Here is a 25094-nt window from a genome sequence, read left to right on the forward strand (position 1 = left end):
AGAGAATGAAATATTAATTAATCTTTTTATCACCATCAGGAAGCGGTAAGGAGGTTTTTTAACGAATATAATAAATATCTATTCTATATAATTTTAATTATTTTTTAGGGATATCATGACCGAACAACTTAAAATTTTATTTTTAATCATAAAATAGAGTAACTCTTTTTTCTTTTCTTTTTTCCAGGAAAAATAGAGTAACTCTTGAACTCAATGTAAAGGGTACATTTCTTGGTCCTACCTTAAAACTTCACAACCAATGAAATCGTGCCACATAAGCAAGAAAGGGGTTACCCAGGAGCTAAATTTTGAAACGGGTGTTAAGACACAAAACCTTGTAAATCTCAAAGTGGGTGCCAAGTGTGAAGTGAAAGAGGGTTAGTGTCTGAAAGTTACTGTGTGTGAATGTGTGTTTTTTATTACTGTCAGTTTAATCAAAGAAACTGTTGGTACCTCAAGGAAGCAGGAGTTTCAAGTAACGTTGGGTATTCTTTTGATTTTGTTTTCTTGCAAAAAGGCATCATTTTTATTGTGTTTTATCTCTGCATTTGTATGTATATCTGTGTGTATCTATGGGAAACCCGCCTCGAATTTCTGAATCTTGGCCTTTGAGTTCTTGATTTCATCTGGGGTTTTGCTTTTCATCATTTCTGTGTGATAAAGGTTGGATTTTTAGTTTGTGGCTTTGGGGTTTTTTCATTTAAGTTCGTGGTGTTGGTGTTCCTCTTTTCTCTTTTTGTTTAATTTGGCTGATTTTTATGATTTTATTTGTTGCAGTTTAGGGCATTCTTGTACAACACAGCTGAAATTTGGGAAAGGACAACTTTTGCTGGATAAGTGGCTTTGATATAGTTATTTCGATTTGTAAGGGATCCTGTAACTCCCTTTTTTCGGTTTCTTGGGTTATATGTTTTGATGAATGTGTGCTATATTTCATTGTTGATTACTGTTATTTGTTTCTATATCTAAAGTATGAGTATTTTCGGGGATTTTGCACAGAAGAATGTAGTGGAATTGTGAAATTAATCGAACTGTTGAAAAGTGTATGCCAGAAAGAACATACCTAAAAAGAAATGATTTTTTGTTGTAAATTAGAGTATATTTCACTACTGACATATCAAGATTCATAACCTGCTGAGTCATTATTAGTATCATTCGCAAAATACTAATTATCAAGCGCACAAAGTTCTTTGTAATCCAAGTGTCTTGATGTGTTTTTGTATATGCACACGTGTACATAACTTCAATTTGCGATGGCTCAAGCCCTAAATATTCAATGGACATGATTTTGTCCACAAATGGCTAGGTCTATATATTTGTTAAATCGTTGTGTGTATACTAGGGTTCTTTGTTATGGTATATATTTTTAGGTTATTTGACTTCACACAAGAGAAAAGCACGAAAATTAAATGTGTATTTTTATATTTTGATGATGCCCAATCCGTATCTAGGTGATTTTCTGCTATATTAGATTTGTATCCAGGACACTTGAAGTATTCTTCATCGACCCTTATTTTTTTTCTTGTCATGGCTGATTAATGTTGATTTTGCTATCTAATAGATACCACATTATGCAAACAATTAGTATTGGAATGCTTTATGTGCAAGGATGTATACAATAGAGTGATAGTTGAAAAATTTGCAGTAACCACTAAGGAATACTCCTAATAAGGAGTGAGAGTGGAATGAATTTTGTTTCATTTTGTGGGTGTGGGTTCCTAATTTTCATTCATATGGTGCTCTAGTTCATACAATTATAGCAAGAGCTTAATCCCAGTATCCCACTAATCTGGTCTGGCGATAAATGATCAATTATACCTATACATTAACCCTGGCACCTCTCTCATGTCACAGATTAATATCGTATACTTTGCATTCTTCATTCTTTTCTTTGTGTGAGGCTTTAAATCCCTGAGGTCCGGACTGATCAGTGGTGTTGAAATTGTTAGGACTGAACTGATCAGAATTCTTGTTTTGAATTCTGGATGGCAAACATTATTTATCATTTTTTCTAACTTCAGTAATTTGGTTTTGTAGTCAGTGTTGCAGCACTTATATTGAGCATGCTAATTTTTGCTAACCAGATGTGAATCTTAATGCTATGTGTAGGTAAGGAGGTTAGGTTGGGAAAGTGATTCAGAGTGGAATTTTGGACATGAGTATGCTGGTGAGGACATGCTTAAGCCAAGAGAAACTGATATACCTGCCCTCTTTCTGTTCTTCGTTGTGTTCCCTCTGGTTGCTTACTACTTACTAGGACGATGGAGTGAGTTATCAAAAAAGAAGGAAACGTCAAGCTTACTTGCTAATTGCGATGCTGAAGAATCTTTTAGGGCAGAATCAATGACAGCGGCAACTCTCATCCCTCTTGTTCCTTTGACAAAAGTTGGAATTCATGAATGTGCTAGATGCTATGCTCCATCTACAACCCGTTGCTCTCGGTGCAAGTCTGTTCGCTACTGGTATACATTTACCTAACCTTAAGAAGCAACAGTTTGTAGTTACATACAAGTGTGAAAAGAAGTACTACATTTGATGCACACAATTACACTTGTTTGGTAAAACTAGAATATGCTATGCACTAGAAAAGTAGATAGATCAAAAAGTTTCTATGTATAGATAGTGATTCACAGATTATCATATACCAAGAATAATACACATGGGTAAGGTGGTCACAGCCTAACAAGTCATGTATTCTACATCTAACAGTTAAAGAATGCGCAGTTGGATAACCAGATAATATAGGAAGTTAGGAACCTTGTTATGCATGGTATCCACTTAAACAAACATATAACTTCCATATTAAATTAATGCAGTTCTGGGAGGTGTCAGATAATGCATTGGAGGCAAGTTCACAAGCATGAGTGTCAGCAACTAGAATACAGCAGCAGCAGCTCGTCTCCGAAGGATCTCTCAGATGATAAACCTGTGCGTGAAAGGGTCTTATTTGATGACAATTTAGCATCTGGCAATATGCAGGGTAGACATGAGAATGCTACCACTGAATATATGAGTCATCAACATGTCAGCGCAGCTTCATTAGGGACTGCTGCTTGCATTACTCCAGATGCATCTGACCCTTACCTGATGGAGCGATCTGTTGGCAAGCAGGTGTACCTGAATTCGAAGAAGGAAAAGCTAAGAAAAGAGGATGAGACGATATTAGAGTCTTCCGAAGATGCTTGCAGGCATAGCGGTACAGTTTCCAAGGAAGCTGGAAATCAGGTTCTTGGTTTAAATGATTTATAGTAATTTTGTAATTAATTATAGTCCATGGTTTATAACCAACCCCTCGTAGGACAAAGCACAAACCTTTTAGTCAGTTTCATCTTTTTAAATTGCTAATAGTTATCATGCTGCATGCAGTTGGGAGAAAATGAAAGTAACGAGAAGATGAAAGCAAATACAAGTAGTAGACGCAGTACTTCAAGAAGTAAAATGAATGATAGTAAGTCGAAAATCTGAAATGAGAAAGTTTTTGTATTAAGTAACAATTTGAAATATGTATAAGCAGTAGCGATATTAATGATTCAACACGTGCTACATGGAAACAGCTTTGATTAATGGAGGGCGCCTAGTTAGGGAGGGAACTACTTGCAATGATGAAGTCTTGTATAACTGTTCATCTGAAGGAATTCCAACAAATAGAAGCACTAGAGCTAAAAGTGGTTCACATGTACCTGGAACCAAAATGAATAGATTAACCAGATCAAAGTCGAGAGCATCAATTGAGCTATCATCTCCAGATATGGAAAGAAAGGATCAACGTTTGGACATGTCAGGTAAATTATGTTTAGTCTCATTTCTCTAAGCTACCTTAATATTTTCCTATATATTTTTCTTATAATGTTATTGTGATGCAGAGGTTGGTAGACCGAGGGGTACTGCTCCCCAGGAAGGCAGCGAAGTTCCAAATACAGGATTTTCAAAGACGAGTGGGTTAATGAGGTCAACAAAACATGAAAGACTGGAATCCACTGAAGTTAAGGGCGATACTCATAAGAAAACCAAGGTATTAGAACTGCAGAACCATCCTGGATAGGGTAGAATGGAGACCAATAAGCTCCTGGATAGTGATGCACTCTTTTCCCTTTTGGGGTCTTGAGACGTGAATATAATCTCAAGCTTAATTTATGTTACTTATTGTTGCAGATGCTATTTCCATATGAAGATTTTGTGAAGTTCTTCCAGTGTAGAACATTCAATTTATCGCCTAGAGGTCTTGTAAATTGTGGAAACAGGTACTTTTTTCTACTTTGTACTGTAAATGTTTTTAACATTATACTGAAATTATCTTTGAGGTAAATACAGATTCTTTTATTCCAGTATATAAAAATCTGTAGTTTCCACGTATGTGTGTGTAAAAAATGCAAGTTTATTGTCACTCAAGAATTTCAGGAAATCATGTTATTGTATTGGGGAAACATCCCAGATAACCAACGTATAAATATACTTAGACTCTGAGTGTACCTAATGTTATCTTTCTGCAATCAGCAGTTCTGAAAAACACCATATTATAATGAATGTTGTTTGCTCTACTGACTTGCAATACATCTCTCTGTGGTCCTGTGGATATAACAGTTTCTGTGGTTTTTTTTTTTCCTTCCAAATCACAAGTTTCGGGCCTTTATTAATTAGTGATGTTTTCTTGTTGCAGCTGTTATGCTAATGCGGTGTTGCAATGTTTAACCTATACAAAGCCTCTGACCATCTTTTTTCTCCGTCGAACACATTCAAGAACTTGTAACCTCACTTTCCATCATGCAGTTCTGTTAATTATTACTGAAGTTTCGTAAATATATATGCTTCTCTTCTCATATAAATTTAAATGTACTTTATATGCATGTTAGGTTGCAGTAAAGATTGGTGCCTCATGTGTGAACTTGAGCAACATGTTGCAATGCTAACAGAAAGTGGAGGCCCGCTGTCTCCCAGCAGACTTTTATCGCATATGGGTAGTATAAATCGCCACATTAGTTATGGAAGTCAGGAAGATGCACATGAATTTTTAAGGTCCACTAATATTTTATATATTTTCCTTTCTTGTTATTTTACATTCGACTTCTGGACTTTATAAGTGAGAGGGGGATGTAAATTGTAGTTTATCCTTGGGTTTCCTACAATTGTGAGTGGCTTTTGCGGAATGTCAAATATACCTATTACAATGTATGTGTTGTTTGCTTTGTTGATAAAACTAGCATGCATGTAATACTACATTTTGTTTCCTGCTTCTGTAAAATTAGGTATGTCGTTACTTCAATGCAATCTATATGCCTGGAGAAATTGGGTGGAGAAAACAAGTTAGATACCAAATTGCAGGAAACAACCTTTATACACCATACTTTTGGAGGACGTCTTATATCCAAGGTAATCATACGTTCTGCTTCTCACACATCTAGTCTGGGATGTGATTTTACTTCACTGTATGCATACTTTGGATGACCGTAATAACTTCCTCTAATGTCAATCTTACTGCCCACAGGTCAAATGTTTAAGATGTTATCACGAGTCAGAACGATCTGAAATCTTTATGGATTTGACATTGGAAATTTTTGGTTGGGTCGAGTCGTTGCAAGATGCATTAACCCAGTTTACCAGTGCAGAAGCTTTGGATGGAGATAACATGTACAAATGCGGAAGGTTGGCTGGTTCTCTACCACTATTATTCGTTTTGAATGGATCACTAAAAAATTCCAACATGCAGTGACAATTTCTATTGTATATAAATTATTACAGGTGTGCTGAATATGTCCGAGCCGAGAAGAAGTTGTGCATACAGGAAGCTCCTAATATCTTGACGATAGTCTTAAAAAGATTTCAGGTGAACCTATAAAGTCCTCATCTATTGTTCTTTAAATCTCTTGTTCGACACTTTGCCTATAGCCATATTAATCCAGTTTTTTGTTCACCATACAAAGCAGTTTTGTAGGATTAGTGTGTAATATAGAAAGTTACTCCCTCTGTCCCTCTCATTTCTTTACACTTTTTTTTACATTGCTAGACACGCATTTTAAGGCGCATATAAAACATAGTTTCGTAACTTTTTTTTTTTTGCATAAAAGTTTAGATAGTAAATTTTTATTCAGAAGGGAAAAAAATTCAAAATAATTTATCAAACTATATTTTGTGAGAGCATTAGAATGCGTGCCTAGTCCCTGTCCCCCAATGTAAACAATTGAGGGGGACGCTATTTTAGGCGTCCTTAGTGATGCCCCTAGCAACTTCTTTTATGGTTTGTATTGTCAACATTAAAAAATGTTGGTCTATGTGCATCTTTTATACGTTTAATCGCCGCTGCAATCCATGCCAGGCCAACTTACTACCTTAACCTTCTACTGACTGATGTTGTTAGAGCCCCATTACTTATTGTTGATTTACTTTATAGACTTTCAATTCTTAAAAAGTCGATTCAGCTTAATGATTTTACTTTCTCAGGAAGGAAACTATGGAAAGATAAACAAGTGTATTACTTTCCCAGAGATGCTGGATATGATACCTTTCATGACCGGGGCAGATGATATTCCTCCACTTTACATTCTTTATGCTGTTGTTGTGCATATAGATATGCTTAATGCAGCTTTCTCCGGGCACTACATTACCTACTTGAAAGATATGCAAGGCAGTTGGTTCAGGATAGATGACACTGAGGTAATGAGTCTTTTTAAGAACAGATCTTAGATTTGCAGTATTTTGAAAACGCTTGAACATATCCTTGTTTAACATTTATGAATAAATGTTGTAATTTTTGTTGATTTAAGTGGGGTAAATTATATCGATATACATGGAAAACTCATAAATATACTATAAAACATACAATATAAGATTATCTGTTTTAAGTTGTAACTTGTAACTTTTTTGGCAAAGCAGGGCCTTCAAATACATTACTCTCAGTATAGAGAAATCTTGAAACATTAATGAGAACTGTCCATGGTAGTTGGCATAATTAGGTTCAATAGTAATTGGGTTGTATCTACTTTATTAATAAATATTGGTATAACAGTGATACTACAGCAGCTTTTCTCATGATGAGAGAGAATTAGTAAATAGGATTACGATCTTTATGGGAATTTTTATCACCCTGTATGAGAAGAGTGAATATTGTGAAAATCCAAATCATGTCTCATTTGACAGGTCCAGCCGGTGGAGATGAGCCAGGTCATGTCTGAAGGAGCATATATATTATTCTATATGAGGTAAGCATGCGTTGCTACAGAATTTCAATAATCGTCATGAGCTTGCTTCATTTTGCAGAAATAGTTCTTCGAAAAACAATGAAAGAAACTACCATGTTGATGTTTTTACCCACTTTTACCTAAAAAATTATTTGTAAAAAAGTATCTACAATTGTTTGTAAACAGAATAAAGAATTTTGACCTGCATCTTATAATTTATTATGATACAACAGCTATTCTTTTCAACTTGATAAATATTAAAATTTTACAGGTCCTCTCCTCGCCCTGGAAGTGGTCAAACTGGTAGCCTTGTTCAGCACCAATCCTCTGGTCTTCCAAAGCAACGATCATCTAAAACACAGAAGTTGGCGAGACTAGGACATAGTAGATCTGGTAGCCACTTTGTCAGCTCTGAGCCATCTGCCGGTCATAGGCCCGAAATGCCTAACCATCCCTATAAATGGATACATAGTAGTTCAAACAGCGACATTAGAGCACCTTATATGGATAATTACCCAAGATCAAGAACCATGGATTTTTCAGATGCTACATCAAGTGATTGGTCCATTTTCACCAGTTCAGATGATGCATCCTTTACTACTGACAGTACCAGAGACTCCTTTAGCACAGTGGATCATGCCGATGCAGGCAACATGGATCTCAGTGCGTCTTTATTCAACAGCTTTTGTGCCCCAGAGTACCCCTCCCATAAAACTGTGTCGTGCAGTAGGTTCAGTGGCAGTAAGTTCCGGGAAAGATTTGTTCATGAAGAGAATGGTAACGTTTATGATTCTGGCAATGATGACAAATGGAATCAGGTCAGTTTTCCTTCATCGTAGTATGTACATGTAGAAGGAGAGGATAACCCATAGGCCCTCGTCCGATATATAATAGCTGTAATTAATTCTAACTTGTAGCATAATTAGCCAAAGTGGAACAAAGTGTCTTTGGAAGTTTTTTTTTAGATATTTCTGTTGAATTAGACACACAACTTGGGCATGCCTGCTCGAGTTTTTTGTACTACCTGGAGAAATAGGTTTCTAAACGGGGCTTTTTTCTCAATTCTGTCCAGTTTTTTATTTGTTGCAAATTTGCATATAGTATAATGCACTTGGCACCTTAAGAATAGTCTTTGATGTGATGCCATTTCAAGTTGCAAACGCGACGAATCTATTTTAGTTGACCACAGTTACAAACACAACAAATCTATTTTGCTCAACCTAAACTACTAATTACCCCGAGTTTATATATAGGATCCTACTCTACTAGAATTAGAAAACCCCATTTATCCCTGGAACTTCAAATCCCAAACAATATTATGGGGCTGTTCGTTTCCAAGAAGCAGAAGCTGCTTTTGGCTTCTGCTTTTCTTGACCCGTTTGTGTAAATAAGCAGAAACACTTTTAAGAAGTTGAGAATGCTAGCTTGTCTTTCAGAGCTTTTGCTTCTTTTCCAAACACTTAATTAATATTTACTTCTCACTTTTAATCCACTTCTGCACTTTAAGCAAGAAGTCATTTTTTAAGCTTTCACAAACAGCCCCTATATCCCCGCTCATCCACCCACACGTCCACTTATTTATCTATTGATTACATATGATATATATCGTATGTACTTTTCCCGAATTTATGTATAGGCTTTTACTCCACTAGAATTGATATCTCTGTCTACCCCGAAACTCGAAATTCCAAATAATATTATAGCCCCGCTCATCCACCTCATGTCTACATATATAAATGTAGATTACGTTCCCTCTAATCTTATTTTTCCTCTCTAAACACCCGCCTACAGAGTTTTCCAACACTTTGAGTTTATCCATTCTTTTTTCATCTTTTTAACTTCGCAAGCTTGGGTCTGTATATTTTTTATGTTAAAACATTGCTACATTACCATCAGGTTTCCATGTAATTGTTATGTATTGCCTAATTTGCAGTTGTGTTATTATCAGCTTCATAACGATTCTGGTATTAAACCTAAGATAATGTATTCTTGATCGAACGCGTTTAGTCGACTTCAGATCTCCAGTCCTTTTTTTTACAAGACAAAGTCAAACCTAAAAAAAAAAGACATTATAACTTGCGAGACCACCTAGAAGCACCCATGCTACTCCACTTGATCAAGACGGATAAGTGGCATTGCATTGCAAAGCATAGCCGCAAAAATACTTACAATTTCGCGTCTCTTTCGAGGGCCGCACATAAATAATTGGTGGTACAATTTCATGTTTTTTTTTCAGGACGTTACATAGATAATTTGTAGGCAATGTTCGGCACCTCTTGTTCGATGAAGAGAACTAGAGAAGGAAATATCTACTATTTACATAAATATTTTTGGTATTAAATATTAATTATATATATGTTTAATATTTTTTATTTTAAGAACACCAAACAAGACACTTATTTTTGACAAATAACATGGGCATGTTCGATCAAACTTTTATCCCCAGTTTCAGGAATTATAAGTTAAAAATAACTTACTTGTGTGCAAAAAATTTAAAAATCAACTTTCGGTTTATAAGTCAGGAATTTGAAAATCCTAACCATTCATGACTTATTTTTATTTTTGAAATTTGATCTTACAAGCATGTATAGGATCATTTCAAAAAATAATTTATAATACTTTATTACTATATTAATTAATTTTATACCGGATAAATTGTAAAAATCAAAAAAAATTATCTAAATACATAAATTAAATATTACTGTTTATTTATGATTAAATTCTCTCATGTATAAGTAATCGAAACGGTTTTTATATATTCATGAATGTTTTTCAAAAAATAAGTAACTTATCTGTGAAAAGCCCCCGAGGGAAAAGAATAACATGCAAGACTGCCGCTATTGCAATGGTACGACTTGCGAGTAATTACCAACCAAGTTTCCTACATGCTTCCTTGAGACAATTGCGTGCTCAAGTTCACGTTTTTATCGATTCACAGAATAAATAGCCGAACAAATGACAATAATAAATCTAAATTCATTCAGTTGGGTGTTTATAAAAATCTTGGGCGAACTAATTACGATGATTAAAGTGATAGGTATTGTTGTACTTTCGATATTTGGCATCTTCACGACGTTGCTATTCAGTTGTCATCTCTATTTTGGAGCGTTTGATTATTTCATAGATTGCTGTTGCTGTTGTTTTCGTCGTAAATCTACCGATCATACTACGGCGGAAACGACTCCCACGGCTACGGCAGCGGCTCCGTCGCGGCATAGGCCTCCGCAAGCTGTTTATCCTGACCTTGAAAAGGGTCGAAGCAATGTTAATGTTGGCAATACTAGGGCTAAACCTTATGTGACAAGTGGTGGAGGTGGTAGTAGGTATAGTGGTGGTGGGTATGGTGGCGATGGATATAGTGGTGGGGGGTACCATGGTGGTGGTTATGGTGGAGGCGGTGGTGATGGGGGAGGTGCGCATGGAGGTGGTGGCGGAGATGGGGGAGGTGGAGGGGGTGGAGGAGGAGACGGGGGAGGTGGCGGTGGAGATGGAGGAGGGGGCGGCGGAGGGGGTGGTGGAGGCGGAGGAGGTGGCGGGGACTGACTCTTCTCTTTCAGTTGTGATTTTTATGCATGCATGTGTGATTGATTTCTTAAGTTTTTCTTGCATATAATAAAAGTAATCAAATTAGCATTTCTAGTGATGTCCTTCCACTACATCATCTTGACTCTTTTCCACAAAATATAGTTGTATTAAATTTAAACATGTTGTGTTGTTGAGCAAGTCGATCGAGGTTGAACAAATTCAGGTATTCGATCAATAAACAAGATCGATCAGTATCACAAAATTAATGAATACTAAAAATTTTAAACTCAATCTCGTAAATTGATTTTTCATCTCTGTATTTAATATAATATTACTTAATTTATAGCTGTATCATTTTTTTTCCCCAGGGTTTATAGTTATATATTTCATAATTTCATCATAATACATTAATAATCATACACATCGTGCTGCCAAGTGCTGCCAACATTTAGCGCTGGTGAGTGCTGGGTTTTTCTCTCTATAGAGGGTGTTTGTTTCGGACTTTTAAGTCCAACTTCTGGATTATAAGTTATGAGCACTTATTCGTACCGTTTGTGTAATAAGTCAAGAAACACTTATAAAAAGTTAGGAATGCTAGCTTTTGTATCAGGGTTTCTGCTTATTTCCCAAACACTTTAATCACTTATAAGTTGTATCTTGCTTCTAACTTCTACTCCACTTATTTATTTTAAGCAATAAGCACTTATTTTAAGCTCACCCAAACGGCCCCATAATATAAATTGATTGGGTCTTTCTAGCGTGTGTCTATGGGCACACATTATACACTAAATTTGAGGAGTTTGGTGGATTTTAATTGGTAGATTTAGTGTAAATGCAGGATGGGTCATCTTTATTTATGATTAGATGACTAATAAAAATGCACCAAATGCATAGGATTTAGTGCTTATGTGACCATGGGCCCACCATAGAAAAACCGAGATTGATTTGTTCAACTAGTTTTCCTATGTATCCGTCAAAAAAAAAAAAAAAAAAAAAAAACTAGTTTTCCTATGTTGATACTCAAACATCTTAATTTAGGCGGCGATATATGATGCCTATAAGCAAATAATGAATAATTAATTGGGGGTTTAAGGTGCTTAATTAGTTCAGTCAACTTGAGCGAGTTTCTTAATAGCTCTGCAAATTACTAATGACATTGGAAGGAATTAGGCGTGTATATTTAAATCAATGTCAACCTTAAAATCAATTAACAGAATATCGGCAATATATTAATATATACGCCGCCTGTACGAGGTTAATAATAGATCAATAATAGTCCACCAACCTCGTAAAGGTTACTCCTCCCTTCCAAATTAGATGAACTCTTTTGACTTTGGCACATAATTTAAGGTGCATTGATCACATAACTACAATATTTATTTTTTAATTTTTATTTTTGCAAATAAAAATTTAAGTATGAAATTTTAGTTTACAAAAGAAAAAATAAAATAATAAATTTCCGAATTAGATGGTCAATGCATCTTAAGTTACGTGCCCAAAGTCAACTAGCTCATCTAATTTGGTTTGGGATGGAAGGAGTACTTAAAATAAAGAGCAACATGTATTATGAAAACTTAATCTTTATTAATAATGAATAAATGATTCCCCGGCTTAATTTTACATGTATAAAAACGTAGTACATACGTAAATCTTAAACACAAAATTAAAGGACCATGAGTCCAGTTTTGCTTATCGTGCTTATAGTGCTCGGAATCGTGTTTAATTGTTTATGATCATAATAACTTGGGTTATTATCAAACGGTGTTTTTCCCGTACGTCTGCGACTAATACGGCGGGACGGACTAGCAGCGTTACGGTGGTGCGTCCGTCGCAGCCTTCCTTTGCACCACCAACTCATACGACTAGTGCTGCCACACGACTGAGTCAAGATACGAGAAGACCTTTTGTTTCCACAGGAACTAGAGGCACTGCTAGTACCTCGAAAACAACAAGCAGTGGAGGTGCTAGCAGGTATGGTGGTGGTGGTGGTGGTGATGGTGGTTATGGTGGTGGTGGTGGTGGTTACGGTGGAGGTGGTGATGGGGGAGGAGTAGGCGGGGGCGGGAATGGAGGCGGCGGAGGGGGCAATGGCGGAGGTGGAGGGGGCAATGGTGGGGGTGGTGGAAATGGTGGCGGGGGGTGATAATTCCTTGCTCGTTCGTGCATGTGTCTGTTTTGCGAATCTGATTTGTTCAAAGGCCGAAGCTTAGATATTATTAAACCGCGCGTGTCTCGCAATTTGTTTTTTACCCACGATGCAAATTCCTTTCCTTTCGATTTCCCTCGATGCAAAAAGCACGTAAATGAGGTCCCTCGCCGCCTTCTAAATATAACATGAAAAATACGACTTTCATTAATAATCTAATTTTCAGAATGTAATTTCATATTTTTTTTCTATATTTACTCTATTATTATATATTTTATCATATTTAAATTTATTATGTCAAAAATCCAAATTTATATAATGAAAGAAATGTATATTTTATTATTAAAAAAAAGTTAAAAATCACTGCATAACTTCTAAAATAGAGCAGAATGAAGGAAACTCTTAAATTTTTTAAGAGTCATCCAAAATCTTTTAGAACTTAATTTTCGATCATCATCAAATCAGGAAGTTATTTCTAAAAAAAAAATAAAAAAATCAGGAAGTTATTTAAGAGTTTGTTAGAAATGCTCCAATGTAATAACGAAAAGTAAAGAATTAGTGCCGAGACTTGGGATATTATGATGAGTTGCGAGAAGCGAACGCGTTTGGTTGACCTCAGATTTTGATGTAGCAAGTCAACTATAATTCGACGCTTAATTTATCCCGACGACCAAATTTAACAAAGTCTATATGTTTACTCGTATCTATAACGAATATTAATGTCCTTAATTTGAACATAATATATACATCTGAATGTTAATGCGCGCATTGTTCATGTTTTAAATTTGATGTGAATTTATTTATAGAATGTTGATGCATTGCCGAGATTTTTTGAGCAATTATTTTTAAAATTCGTATGTCTTATAAATTGTTATATGTTAAAATAAACCTCGAAATAAATGAAAGCCATACTATGAAATCATCATGCTCATAATAGAGGTTTGAGACTTTTAGTATAACGAACATTATTAATTCTTACATGCTTATTATTTTAATTTTTAAGAAAATAATGATCCTTTCTTTGTACAAGATGCAACCAAATTCAGATATAAGTTTCGAGTTTCGCTAATATGAAACCAAAATGGAGCAAAATATACCAATAATACCAAGATCACTATTGTTTCTAAGCTACTGCTGAGGTACGACCAATTGTTTATTCCTCCCAGTTTCCGAAAGACCAAAATTGTGTGCGCACTGGTCAATCACGTTACGCTCCTGCCCTTTAAAACACATGCTTCTGCGTATATAAATCGATCGCCAAACAAACAAGTAAATTAATTGAGGCCGGAAGAACAAACAAAACCAGAAGGAATAAAATGTCGTTTGGTACGGGAAACATTATTATCGTTTCGGTTTTTTGCTTTCCTATAATAGTGGGGGTGCTATGGTATACTATTATGAACTCAGAAATATGTCTTGCTATGATTTATTATTGCTCTTGTTGTTGCTGTCGTAGCTGTAATAAATCAAGAAATACTACGGCGGCGGCGAGTTCAAGAACGACGGCCCCTCAGCTGCAAAGTCCACCAACTATATATCCTGACCTTGAAAAGGGCCAGACTGATAGTGCAAGTAGGTATAGTGGCGGTGGTGGGTATGGTGGCGATGGGTATAGTGGTGGCGGACATTTTGGTGGCGGTGGATTTGGCGGTGGCGGTGGATTTGGTGGTGGTGGAGATGGTGGAGGAGGACATGGAGGTGGAGGAGGACATGGAGGTGGCGGTGGGCATGGAGGTGGAGGAGGTGGTGGGGGAGGAGATGGAGGAGGTGGAGGAGGAGGTGGCGGTGGAGGTGGTGGCGATGGAGGAGGCGGTGGGTGCTAAGCTGCCAACCTTTAAGCTTGTACATGCATGCATGTGTGGATGTGATCTTTCAGTCTTGCATGCTCAAATACTCTGTACACGATCTTCTTGATAATTTATTTTGTCTATTGAACAATTTAGTTGTTTTATATAATATTAGCTCGTATTAAAATAATTATTTGTACATGTATTTTAATATATTAACCAATCGGATCGGTTTTCTACTTTCTGACTCTGCAACTGAAAGTAAAAAAAGAAAAAAAAGAAGCGCGTTTGGTCAGAGACTCTCATCACATTTTCAGACATTAGTCAACCTTAAAATTAACAGAAAACAGTCTGTTAGCACTTGGGAAATACGGTGGTGTCGGAACTAGGTTGGAGGGTATACATCAATTTTTTGTAGAATGGATGAACCTTAAGAAAAATTCTCATTTTATCTTTAATTTTTGTAAAACAATATTAATAATATTAAAAATTATGAGATATAACTAAAATTATATAATTTTATTATTATATACCTCAATTCTACTGAATAAATGTATTTATTCTAAATTCTTTGGACACGTGTCCAAGACACAAAGCGTCTGAATTTGAATTGAAATATATATGACAAAATATTGATATTCAAAAAGTAAGAACCAATTACTACTGCATAAAATACCGATATTGAAACTTATTTGAAATAAGTGGCGGAGCCAGGAACATACACGAGGGAGAGCTAAAATATGCTGCAAATTTTTTCCCAACTATAAGTACAAAAATGCAAAAAAATGCCTAAATTGATGTTCTAAATTAAAATTTAAGGTATTTGAAGCAAATGAGTATTCCAACAATGTCCTAGTGGTGTCGTAAAACATTAGAAGATCTAACAAATGCCTTATTTTTGAGGCACAACTAAGCATGCTCTAAACTATTTCTATCAATAAAAAATTAACTTTCTCTCATTTCAACACATTTCTCTCCTCCCTCCTTTTCATTTCCCTCCAACAATAATTTAAATATATTATTATTTTAATAATAAGCCAAAACAATAAGGCATGTTGTTGGAGTTGATATATTAAAATGATGTTCTAAATCACTAATTATACACTATTTGTTTATTATATTTATAAGGCACTTCCTAGGACATTGTTGGACTTGCTCATAAGGCTTCAAGACGTTGTCCTAATGATATAAGGCATCAATAGGATATTGTTGAATTAACATTTTTTTATCAAATGTCCTAAATTATGACTTAAGACATGTTGTAAGGCATATCTTGAACTCGCTCTAAGTACCCTAGATTATATTGACATGAATAAAAAAAAATATATACACTATTTTTTCGAGATTAGGAGAGGATTTAGCATCTCCTAACCTCCTCTACTCCTCTAGTTCCGCGACCGCAAAGAACACACACAGATATATATATATATATAGGGTCCTACTCTGGTACAAACCATTTTAGCGTACAAACTACAAAACTAAAATTAAAATGTCTCTAAATCAAATCGAAATATTGCACATATGGTATGGAAATTGATCGTTGCGAGATGAACAAAAATACAGTGAAGTCGGATTTCAAAAACAATTCACCGATTAACGGGAAAATTCAAATTAAAAACGGAGGGGAATATGCAAATAATGTGTGACACAACACATATATTTAGAAAACTGGACTAGGCTTGAGCAAAAACAAAAAGAAACATAGTTCAGGCCCAATTTCCAAGAACGGCTCAAACCTAGGCCTACAGGGGCCTCGGCCACTGTTTGAAATTATATGTGGGCTTCTTGTAACGTAAACGAAAAGTTTCCAAATAAAGATACAAAATTCTCGACATCTGTCAAGTTTAGTAAGAGAATATATATAAACTTTTATTAAATATAATTATATTGACGTATATATACATGCATGTATAGTCGAATTTGTATAAAAAAACCCATGCATAGCTGTACAACAAAAGATAGGGTGAAGACTTTGTTTGCCCTAGCTTGGTATGAAAGTCAATGAAATTATATACTAATACTCCCTCCGTCCCTATTTATCTGTCCACTTTGGAAGTAAAAACTTGTCTCTATTTATCTGTCCATTTATATAACCAAAGCAAAATTTTTCATTTAATAACCTGAAGAGTCTTTGACTTTGTTCTTCTAGCCATAAATATCATGACCATTACTGAAGAGTATTCACTGATTCATCAAATTTGTATTGGATAATGGAGTAATCCCACTAGTATTTTCCTACAATTAAGGCATTAAATAAGGGTATTGATGGAAGTTTCTTATCAAACTTAAATTTTCTTAATATGCGTGAAAATGCTAAAAGTGGACAGATAAATAGGGACGGAGGGAGTATCACTTTATAGAATTTGAGTAATTAATTAAGTACTTGATCTGACCAATTTAAATATACTCATTTAATAAGATCAATATAATTGCCACTGTTGTTGATTTGGACGGAAGCTTTAATAGATTTATCATTTATTTGATGGTGGGAAAAGGATAACAACATCCACACTGCCGTTTGTAATTTGTCAATAATTGCAGAGTTGCGACAAATATATGAGCAAGTTGCCCCCCAGTTGCCTATCCATAAGGAAAAATTTGTGTCCGCAAATATTATATATATAGATAAATAACTAGTTACTTAAATCCAGAAGCTACTGAATCTGAAACGAAGTGATCAGCTTAAAATCTATATATGGATTCGGGTGAACTCGTTATGGTCATATGGGTTGGTGTTGTTTTCGCTAGTATCATCTGTACTGCTGCTTATTTCGGAGGATTGGGTGGTGCCACCAGAAGGTGTTTTTCTTCGAAACCACCGAATGTTGATCCTGACGTTGAGAAAGGAGAAATCAAGATTACCAGTGATACTGGTGCAAGTAGGAGATCATAAGATTTAATTATTGTTGTTACAGAAGATTTTACGAGTACTATGTAAGCCGTAACCCATAACAAGATGCAGTTGGAGGCGGAAAGATGGTGGATCGAGTTGCAGAAGGACGAGATGAGAGTATAGAGAGAGCCTTCTTCAATTATTACCTTTTAATCAAACAAATATTTCATGTGTATAAACAGTCTGTCTGATTTTTAAAGAATGTTGTAAACAACAAAAATAATTACACCAGCATTATAAGAAGATGCGGTATTTTTTTTATTTTTGTTTTGAAATAGTCGCACTTGCATATATTAAATTTTTTTAGCAATAAGTTTACAAATAAATTCCGGAACTGTATGATATCACTCTATAAGATCTGACATAGAATAGGTAGCTTACGCTAACATATGAGCTATATATCCTATTCGCAAATCTACGATGAAAACCACTGACACCTCCTCACAATGTTTAAGGACCTCACCACACTCTTCAATAATAGTGTGAAATTTGAATTTCCTCCTTCATGAGGGATTTTTTAGGATTCTTTCTTTGGTATTTTTTAGGATTAACAGATCGATAGAAAATGAAGAAAGACACGAGGAAAAATCCGTTTGATTATCTGGTATCGTGATGCGTAGTAAAACAACATAATGATCTTTTTGCAAGGAGTTAGGGTCCGGAATAAAAATCAAATCATATTAATTTGATTACAGTCTTGGAAATTTCTTTCCGTTCATCCCATCTAAGAATCGACGAGTATAGATCACGTCAAACAAAATCGATTCGCCAACCCGATGATTATGGAATCGAAATATAGAGTGATCTATTAACAACTATCTGATTCGATTATATAGGTTTAGATCAATCGTCCTAATTAACTATTAAGCATGTCCACAGTTCACTTTTCATTTCATTTTTATGATGAAGTCAAAGAAAAACGTCAACAGAAATAGGCTACTATTGCACCGCGCGTAATATATAATTTAAAGTCGTCGTATCATTATTTTTTATATTAGAAAAAAGAGACGACTCTGGTAAAGAAGGGGAGAAGACTTTGTATGCATTATATTAAAATTTTACGCATATTTAATTCCTTTATAGTTTATATAGTTATTAGTATTAATTTGGGTAATAGTACTCTACTAGTACCGATCTGTGCAATTAGCAGAATAATTAAAATTAGTCAGTACTGTATTATATTAGGGTTTGACTCTGAGCGGCAAGCTAATTGTAGGGCCTGTTGCTGTGTATAATCTACTGAAGCTCATTTTTCTTCTTCTTTTCTGATCTTAAATCGTGAATTTTCTCAGCAAATTGATTTCTCCGGTCAATACCGAGGCGACCAAACCGAAGCCACAAATCCAGTCTGTAAATACTGAACAGTTCAAAATGCATGTTGTCATCATACACGTTGGAGATTTTTTTTAAAAAAATATCAGTGTCTGGGGTCAGCACACTCATATCCCGAGCATGGTAGCTCATTTACTTCCAGAATGTTCAAAAAATCGAACATCCTGTTAGGCTACTAGCACACTCATACCCCCAAACATGGTAGTCCACTTACTTCTAAAATATCCAAAAAATCAAACTTGTAACATCAAGGGAGCAAGTCTTAAACGTCACTGTCCAATCACCTGGACACCGGTGGGGTTATTACGTTGGAGAATTTTTGTAATACTCCAAATGAGGTCAGATTCCGCAAGCATATTCCAATCGTTACAGTTACGCACAAGAAGTCAACATAAATAATCAACTAAAGAAAACAAACAACTTCAGGCATGTCATTTTCATATTCCTAGTTATGTCAATGTTAATGTTAATTAGGGATCTGGACTTTCACGTTGCTCACCCTGCAGCCAGTTCTTAACTTCTGGCTCAGCTAATCTCAAGGACCAAACGCTTTTGCGGGGCCTTACGTCAGATTTTTAAGAAAAATAGTACTACCACTATTCAAAGAATTTAAACAGGTTAGCGACAACTAGATGGTCGTACGCAAAGTCCAGATGCGACTTCATATAATAAATTATCGCTATAATTTATATGGTTGCAGACTTGTAGGGCTATATCAATATTATCCGGCCGGGTGATTTAATATTTTAATGCATAATTTGGTGGAGGTGTGTTTTTAATGCTAGCAGGGAGATACGTAATATTAAATATTGAAGAGGATAAAGCTAATGAGATTATATAATACTATAAAAGTTGATATTTTTTATAATGTCATAGGTTATACGTTCTTTTTGAAATATAAATCGCTTGATTTTTTGTACGTATTTTTAAGTCTTTTGTCTACATGCTAAAATTGATGGAGGAACAAAACATATTAACATAATTTCGGAGGTGGAAACCTTAATGACAAAGGATAAAAATATATAGTAGACTAACAAAGTAGTCACGGAGATTAACATCATAAAAGTTAAAATTTCTTAACATATATTTGTTTAATATTATTTTCAGAAGAATTTAGCTGTAAACTAGCTTTGCACAAAAAAGGAAAAAAAGCTTCACACATGAAATTGGTTATAAAATTTTTCACAAAATGATATTCGTTAAAATTTTTGATAAGAATTAATTTCTATTATATCCACACAAACATCAGTATTAAAACATCTTGATTCAATTATCGCGAAATTTTGTATTTAATTTTATGTTTATTTCTTATTAAATAACTGAATGGCAGATGGAAATAATATAAGGCAACCATTTGTCAACTACTGCAATCAGGAAGACTAATTCAATCACCAAGTTGCATGCCTCCTTTCCGTCGTATTACTTTTGTCCGCACCGCAGGTCAATTCGTTACGTTCGTATTCTCTAATATATATATATATATAGTCGACAAACTGGCTACTAAATAATTATCCTGCAGCTGATTCAATCCGTTCGAAAAGCTGTGAGTTAAAGACCACAGATTTAAAAATCAAGAACTGAAGCCCGAAAGAAGTATGGATACAGGTAATCTTATTTTGCTGATATGGATCGGCGTTGTCTTAACAAGTGTGATTTGCACTGCTGTGTATTTCGGAGGAATGATTGGTGCCCTAGTTAGGTGGCTTTCTCGTACTTGTGCGCGAAGATCTACTGCAATTACTCCGGTTGATATGATGATGCACTCCTCGACGCCACCAGATGTTTATCCTGACGTTGAGAAAGGCGGATTCGACGTTATTGATACTACTAGTGTGACTTCAGATGATGAGAAGATAAAGAATATTGTTTAATAGGGAATAATACAAGTACTAGCAAGAGTAGTCGTCCGTGGCGAGGAGCAGTTGAAGTGCAAGGCGGGGGCAGTGAAGACGGTGGTGGAGATAGTAGAGCCGGTGGTTGTTCACTGCCGGTCCTTGTAGTTTTTTTAAATTTATAAGTTCCTAATTATGTATACATATTTGTTCGAACACTAATTGGAATTAAGTTCCATTGCTGTGTATAGTATCTTGGGTTGATTCTTGCTCGCCTATATATATATAATACAAAACCAATGTCCTGAAAAATTTAGTGGCATGTTTAGAAAATGGATTTCATTTGAAATTCGCGTTTCCTCTGAAAATCTTTCTGCTCTTATACTTCATCCACTATAAACCTTATGTACGCCTGCTGCTTTCTGCAGATTTCTATATAATTGATATTTCAGGAAATCGACGATTGGTACCTTGCCATGATCCATCTGCAACCCGGATTGATTCGATCCTTCTATATCCCTTCCGGTACTTTTTATGCTACCTTCACTGTCACAAATTCTCCTTTTTACCTGCCATGGAGTACTGAAGGTCCGATATATATGCGCAGCCAGGTCCATTTTACATGGCGACGAGCTTTGCTATATAAACCTAGTTTTTTTTCACATGCACCAAAGAGATCAGTAGTTATTTTATAAGAAAATCTTTGATATATTGCAAACTGCGAATGCAAAAGTTTTTATGTTAACTTAGGTTCAAAAGTTAAAATTGATTGATTACAAAAAATATATATTTGACAGTAGTAGCAATTATATAAGTATCATAGTTAGATCTGAAGGCCAAGGCTGTGGGAAAAAGATTACACCATCATCATTCGTCATTATCTCAATAATTGTGTGCAACTGTTGTGTAGAATCTTTATTATATGCCGAGTATATTCGAACAAAGCTAGGTTTTAATCCAACTAATTCAATTTGGTATTTAATAAATTAGCTGTTCAAGATTTAGTGGCCTCATGATGGCCTAAAGCAGAAAAACAATTTTCAGGAAAAACCATGTAATTAATAGTATGCATAGACGTGTGTTTGCAGAGATGACGGCAGATGAAATTAAAAGGGGTTGGACAAGTTTCTTCGCAATATATATAGTTAAATATATTTATCTTTTCACGGGACTTACCAAAATGCTTGAAAATATACCAAACACACGCTTAGGTTAAAAAGAATACAAAAAGTTTAAAGATATTAATTACTCCCTCGTTTCATAATACTGACTCCTCTCACAAAAAGAGATTTGGTGGAGACAGGGTTATCAGCGTTGTGAGCTATGAGACAGCCGAGCGCTCTAAATCGTTTTCAACCCTGATGAAAAACAATTACAGGCAAGCCTAATAATTAATATTACACTACAAATAATTAATAATTTGGTATTGTATATTATTTCTATTAATATATCATACATTTGATATATATTATATACATTCAAATTATATCAATTCAATTAATCCAAGTGAATTATTTTGAATATGCAGTTTGATATTCAATTTATCGACCACCTCATGTGCCTGGTCTCAAATAATAACGACAATTTGACAAGTGGATAAAAGACTAAAGTCCAGATGATATACATAAGTATTTTTCTAGAATTGCTTCCTTGTAATGGGCATTTTTATGACCATTTCTAAGTTTTGTTTGACATATTTTTTTTAAATAACTGATAGGAAGAATAAGAGATATTCAAAAATTAATTTAATAAAACTTATGATAATATTAGATATATTGTAAATTAGATATGCTAGTTACTAAAGAAATATTATTAAGAATATATAATTTTGCTTCACGTATATTTCTAGTGCATAATTTATATAAGTTAATATATAATTATTAAAAATTAATCAAAATATGTTCAATTTAACTAAAAAAGTTCAATAAATTAATTTATTGGAAGGGAATAGGGCTTCTCTCAACTTTGATTATATTTCCATCTAATATGTTAATATTTAAATTATTATAAAAATTAAGATCCCAATCACGTTGAAATATACCAATTTTAAAATTTTATATTAATAATTTAAAATTTAATAATAATATAAAATGTAATCTCATAAATTATATGTTGCAGTGTTGTACTTCTATATATATAAATCATATGTTATTACACTTCTTCCTCCGTACATATATGTTTCGTTATTTTATGTATAGATCCATTTCACACGTTGTGGGCGTACATAAATTATTAACATGCGTACTCCCTCGTGTTCATTTATCCACGCACTAAAAAAATATCATATTCAATAAATTTTAACATACACAGTAGCTTTGATTACAGATTATCGAATGTGAACAAAACTGCAGAAAGAAATGAGTTCAAAACAATTTAGCTAGTCTTATTATTAGCATTTGTTATTATTCGTTTGGCAGTTTTGACATTATCTATGCTGGTATCGTGCATATATATACTTGTCGGGTTATGTGATGAATATGCGAGTGTTTTATTTAAATATACCTCGTGGAAATATTATTATATAAGAGTGTTCAACTTTAAAATAACAAAGTTGCTCCAGTGGATGATTAGAAAATTAATCTCGTGTATGATTAATTAATCACCCTGCAGGTGCTTCCGTCTTTTTCCGTCCAGTTTTTTTTTTTTGGCCCCAAAAGAATTTGCTATTTAATCATCAAGCTAATTCCATCTGGTTTCAAAAAGCTGTTCATTGTGGACAGACCATATAAATCAAGCATTGAAGCCGGAAGCATTGAAGCCGGAAAGAAGTATGGATATAGGTAATCTCATTCTACTGATATGGACTGGTGTCGTCTTAACAAGTATAATTTGTACTGCTGTTTATTTCGGAGGAATGGTTGGTGCCTTAATTAGCTGGCTTTCTCGTACATGTTCGCGAAGAACTACTGCTGTTACTCCGGTTGATATGATGCAGTGGTCGACAACAACAGATGTTTATACTGACGTTGAGAAAGGCGAATTCAATGTTATTGATACTACTAGTGTGACTTCAGATGATGAGAAGACAAGGAATATTGTTTTGTAGGAATATTGTTTTTCTGGCAGTTGCAGTTATAGGTTGCTAAGGAAATAATAACTGTAAGAAGCTGAAAAATGTTATTTCTGGAGCAAAGTTTTTATTTTCAGAGCAATTTGTATAATTAGAGTGATGCGAATTAACTGCAGGCTCTAATATTCGAAGGCTAATTGGAAGTTCCATTGCTCCGTATGTATTTGTTTTTCTAGCTGTTGCTTTTACAGATTCCTAAGAAAATGAACTGAAAGAAATATAATCCTTATATATAATAAGAACAGGTATTCTTTGTTTTCAGAGTTTTTGTTTAGCAAGTCGCTATGATTCAATTAGTTCCCTCTGAAAATTTTCTGCTTCGCTTCATCTACTATATTTACCTTATATTACTCCTGCTTTGAATTCTTCGGATTTGTATGATTTATGTTTGAGGAACTCGACTTTGGAACTTGCCATATGAATCTGCAACCCGGATTCGAGCTAGCTCGTTAATCCCTTCCACTTTTTAAGCTATCCTCACTTGTCACAAATTCTCCTTCTTAACTGCCATGCATCCAATCTGCGCTCCCAGGCTCTGGGTTAGTTTAGAGAGAGAGAGACAGAGATGTTGCGAGCAACCTTGGAAATATGAAGAGCAACTCCGCAGAGGTCTAATGTCGTCTAATATGTGGATTATTACCAAAATGTAACAATCCACGCAAGATGTCTCCACTTCTTTACATGTTCGCAAATCTGATAATTGCAACATCTTCAAACACTAAGACTTTATGAATATGATATGAATGTTGGAAAGTTTTATTCCCAACGACTTGAAATTTTGAAAGTAATAAGATTAAAACGTATGATTTACAAACGCAAAAACTACAAGCCCAATCAACTATTTTCACACTACTGTAATTATCTGATAGTATTGCTGACTTGATGTATCCAAAACCAGCTTGATAAGATAAAATAATAAAGTCAAAATGATTTTTCATTATATACTTACGAGAAAAACGGCTATTTCTAATCTAGCAAAGTGGACAAAAATGCTTGATGGACCCGTGCCAAGTGGCCACTTGTGAGAGCAACTCCAATGCAATGCTATTCTTGGTTCTATTGCTATATTATAGCATCAAAAGTAAAAAAACTCAACTCCAAAGGGGTGCTATATTTGGATGCATCCATGCATAGATGCATCCTTGGTTCTATATTTGAAACCAAGGATGGATCCATCCATGTTGCCACATCATCAATAACTAGAAATTGGAGTGCAAGTTTTATTTTAGCACCAAAAAACACTTTTTGGTGCAAGTTTGAAACTAATTATAGAACTTAGCATTGGAGTGCAAGTTTTATTTTAGCACCAAAAAACACTTTTTGGTGCTATATTATAG

At 34.7% G+C, this 25094-nt stretch overlaps 3 protein-coding genes across 4 annotated transcripts; all 3 read left to right on the top strand.

Annotated features, from left to right (window-relative positions):
• Positions 1–325: 325 nt before the first annotated feature.
• Positions 326–8234, top strand: LOC108219663 (ubiquitin carboxyl-terminal hydrolase 15). Of its 2 annotated transcripts, none has more exons than XM_017393153.2 (16): positions 326–485; positions 778–864; positions 2110–2462; positions 2817–3225; positions 3367–3448; positions 3555–3782; positions 3864–4012; positions 4153–4241; positions 4658–4743; positions 4851–5013; positions 5244–5367; positions 5483–5640; positions 5737–5821; positions 6436–6648; positions 7132–7193; positions 7444–8234. In XM_017393153.2, exons 3-16 carry the CDS (start codon positions 2176–2178, stop codon positions 8009–8011), a joined length of 2703 nt encoding a protein of 900 aa, XP_017248642.1. In that variant the 5' UTR covers positions 326–485; positions 778–864; positions 2110–2175; the 3' UTR covers positions 8012–8234. The 2 variants fall into 2 exon arrangements, with proteins under 2 accessions (XP_017248642.1, XP_017248641.1); XM_017393152.2 differs by having other exon boundaries at positions 334–663.
• A 1959-nt stretch (positions 8235–10193) lies between these two features.
• LOC135152903 (putative glycine-rich cell wall structural protein 1) lies at positions 10194–10715 on the top strand. Its single transcript, XM_064094075.1, has one exon. It carries the CDS (start codon positions 10194–10196, stop codon positions 10713–10715), a length of 522 nt encoding a protein of 173 aa, XP_063950145.1.
• A 1711-nt stretch (positions 10716–12426) lies between these two features.
• On the top strand, positions 12427–14666 carry LOC108221861 (glycine-rich protein 5). Its single transcript, XM_064094076.1, has 2 exons — positions 12427–12836; positions 14300–14666. The coding sequence occupies exons 1-2, from the start codon at positions 12427–12429 to the stop codon at positions 14664–14666; spliced, it is 777 nt and encodes a 258-aa protein (XP_063950146.1).
• The last annotated feature ends 10428 nt before the right edge of the window (positions 14667–25094 follow it).

Source organism: Daucus carota, chromosome 5, assembly GCF_001625215.2.
Source record: "Daucus carota subsp. sativus chromosome 5, DH1 v3.0, whole genome shotgun sequence".
In the NCBI taxonomy this organism is placed as follows: Eukaryota; Viridiplantae; Streptophyta; class Magnoliopsida; order Apiales; family Apiaceae; genus Daucus; species Daucus carota.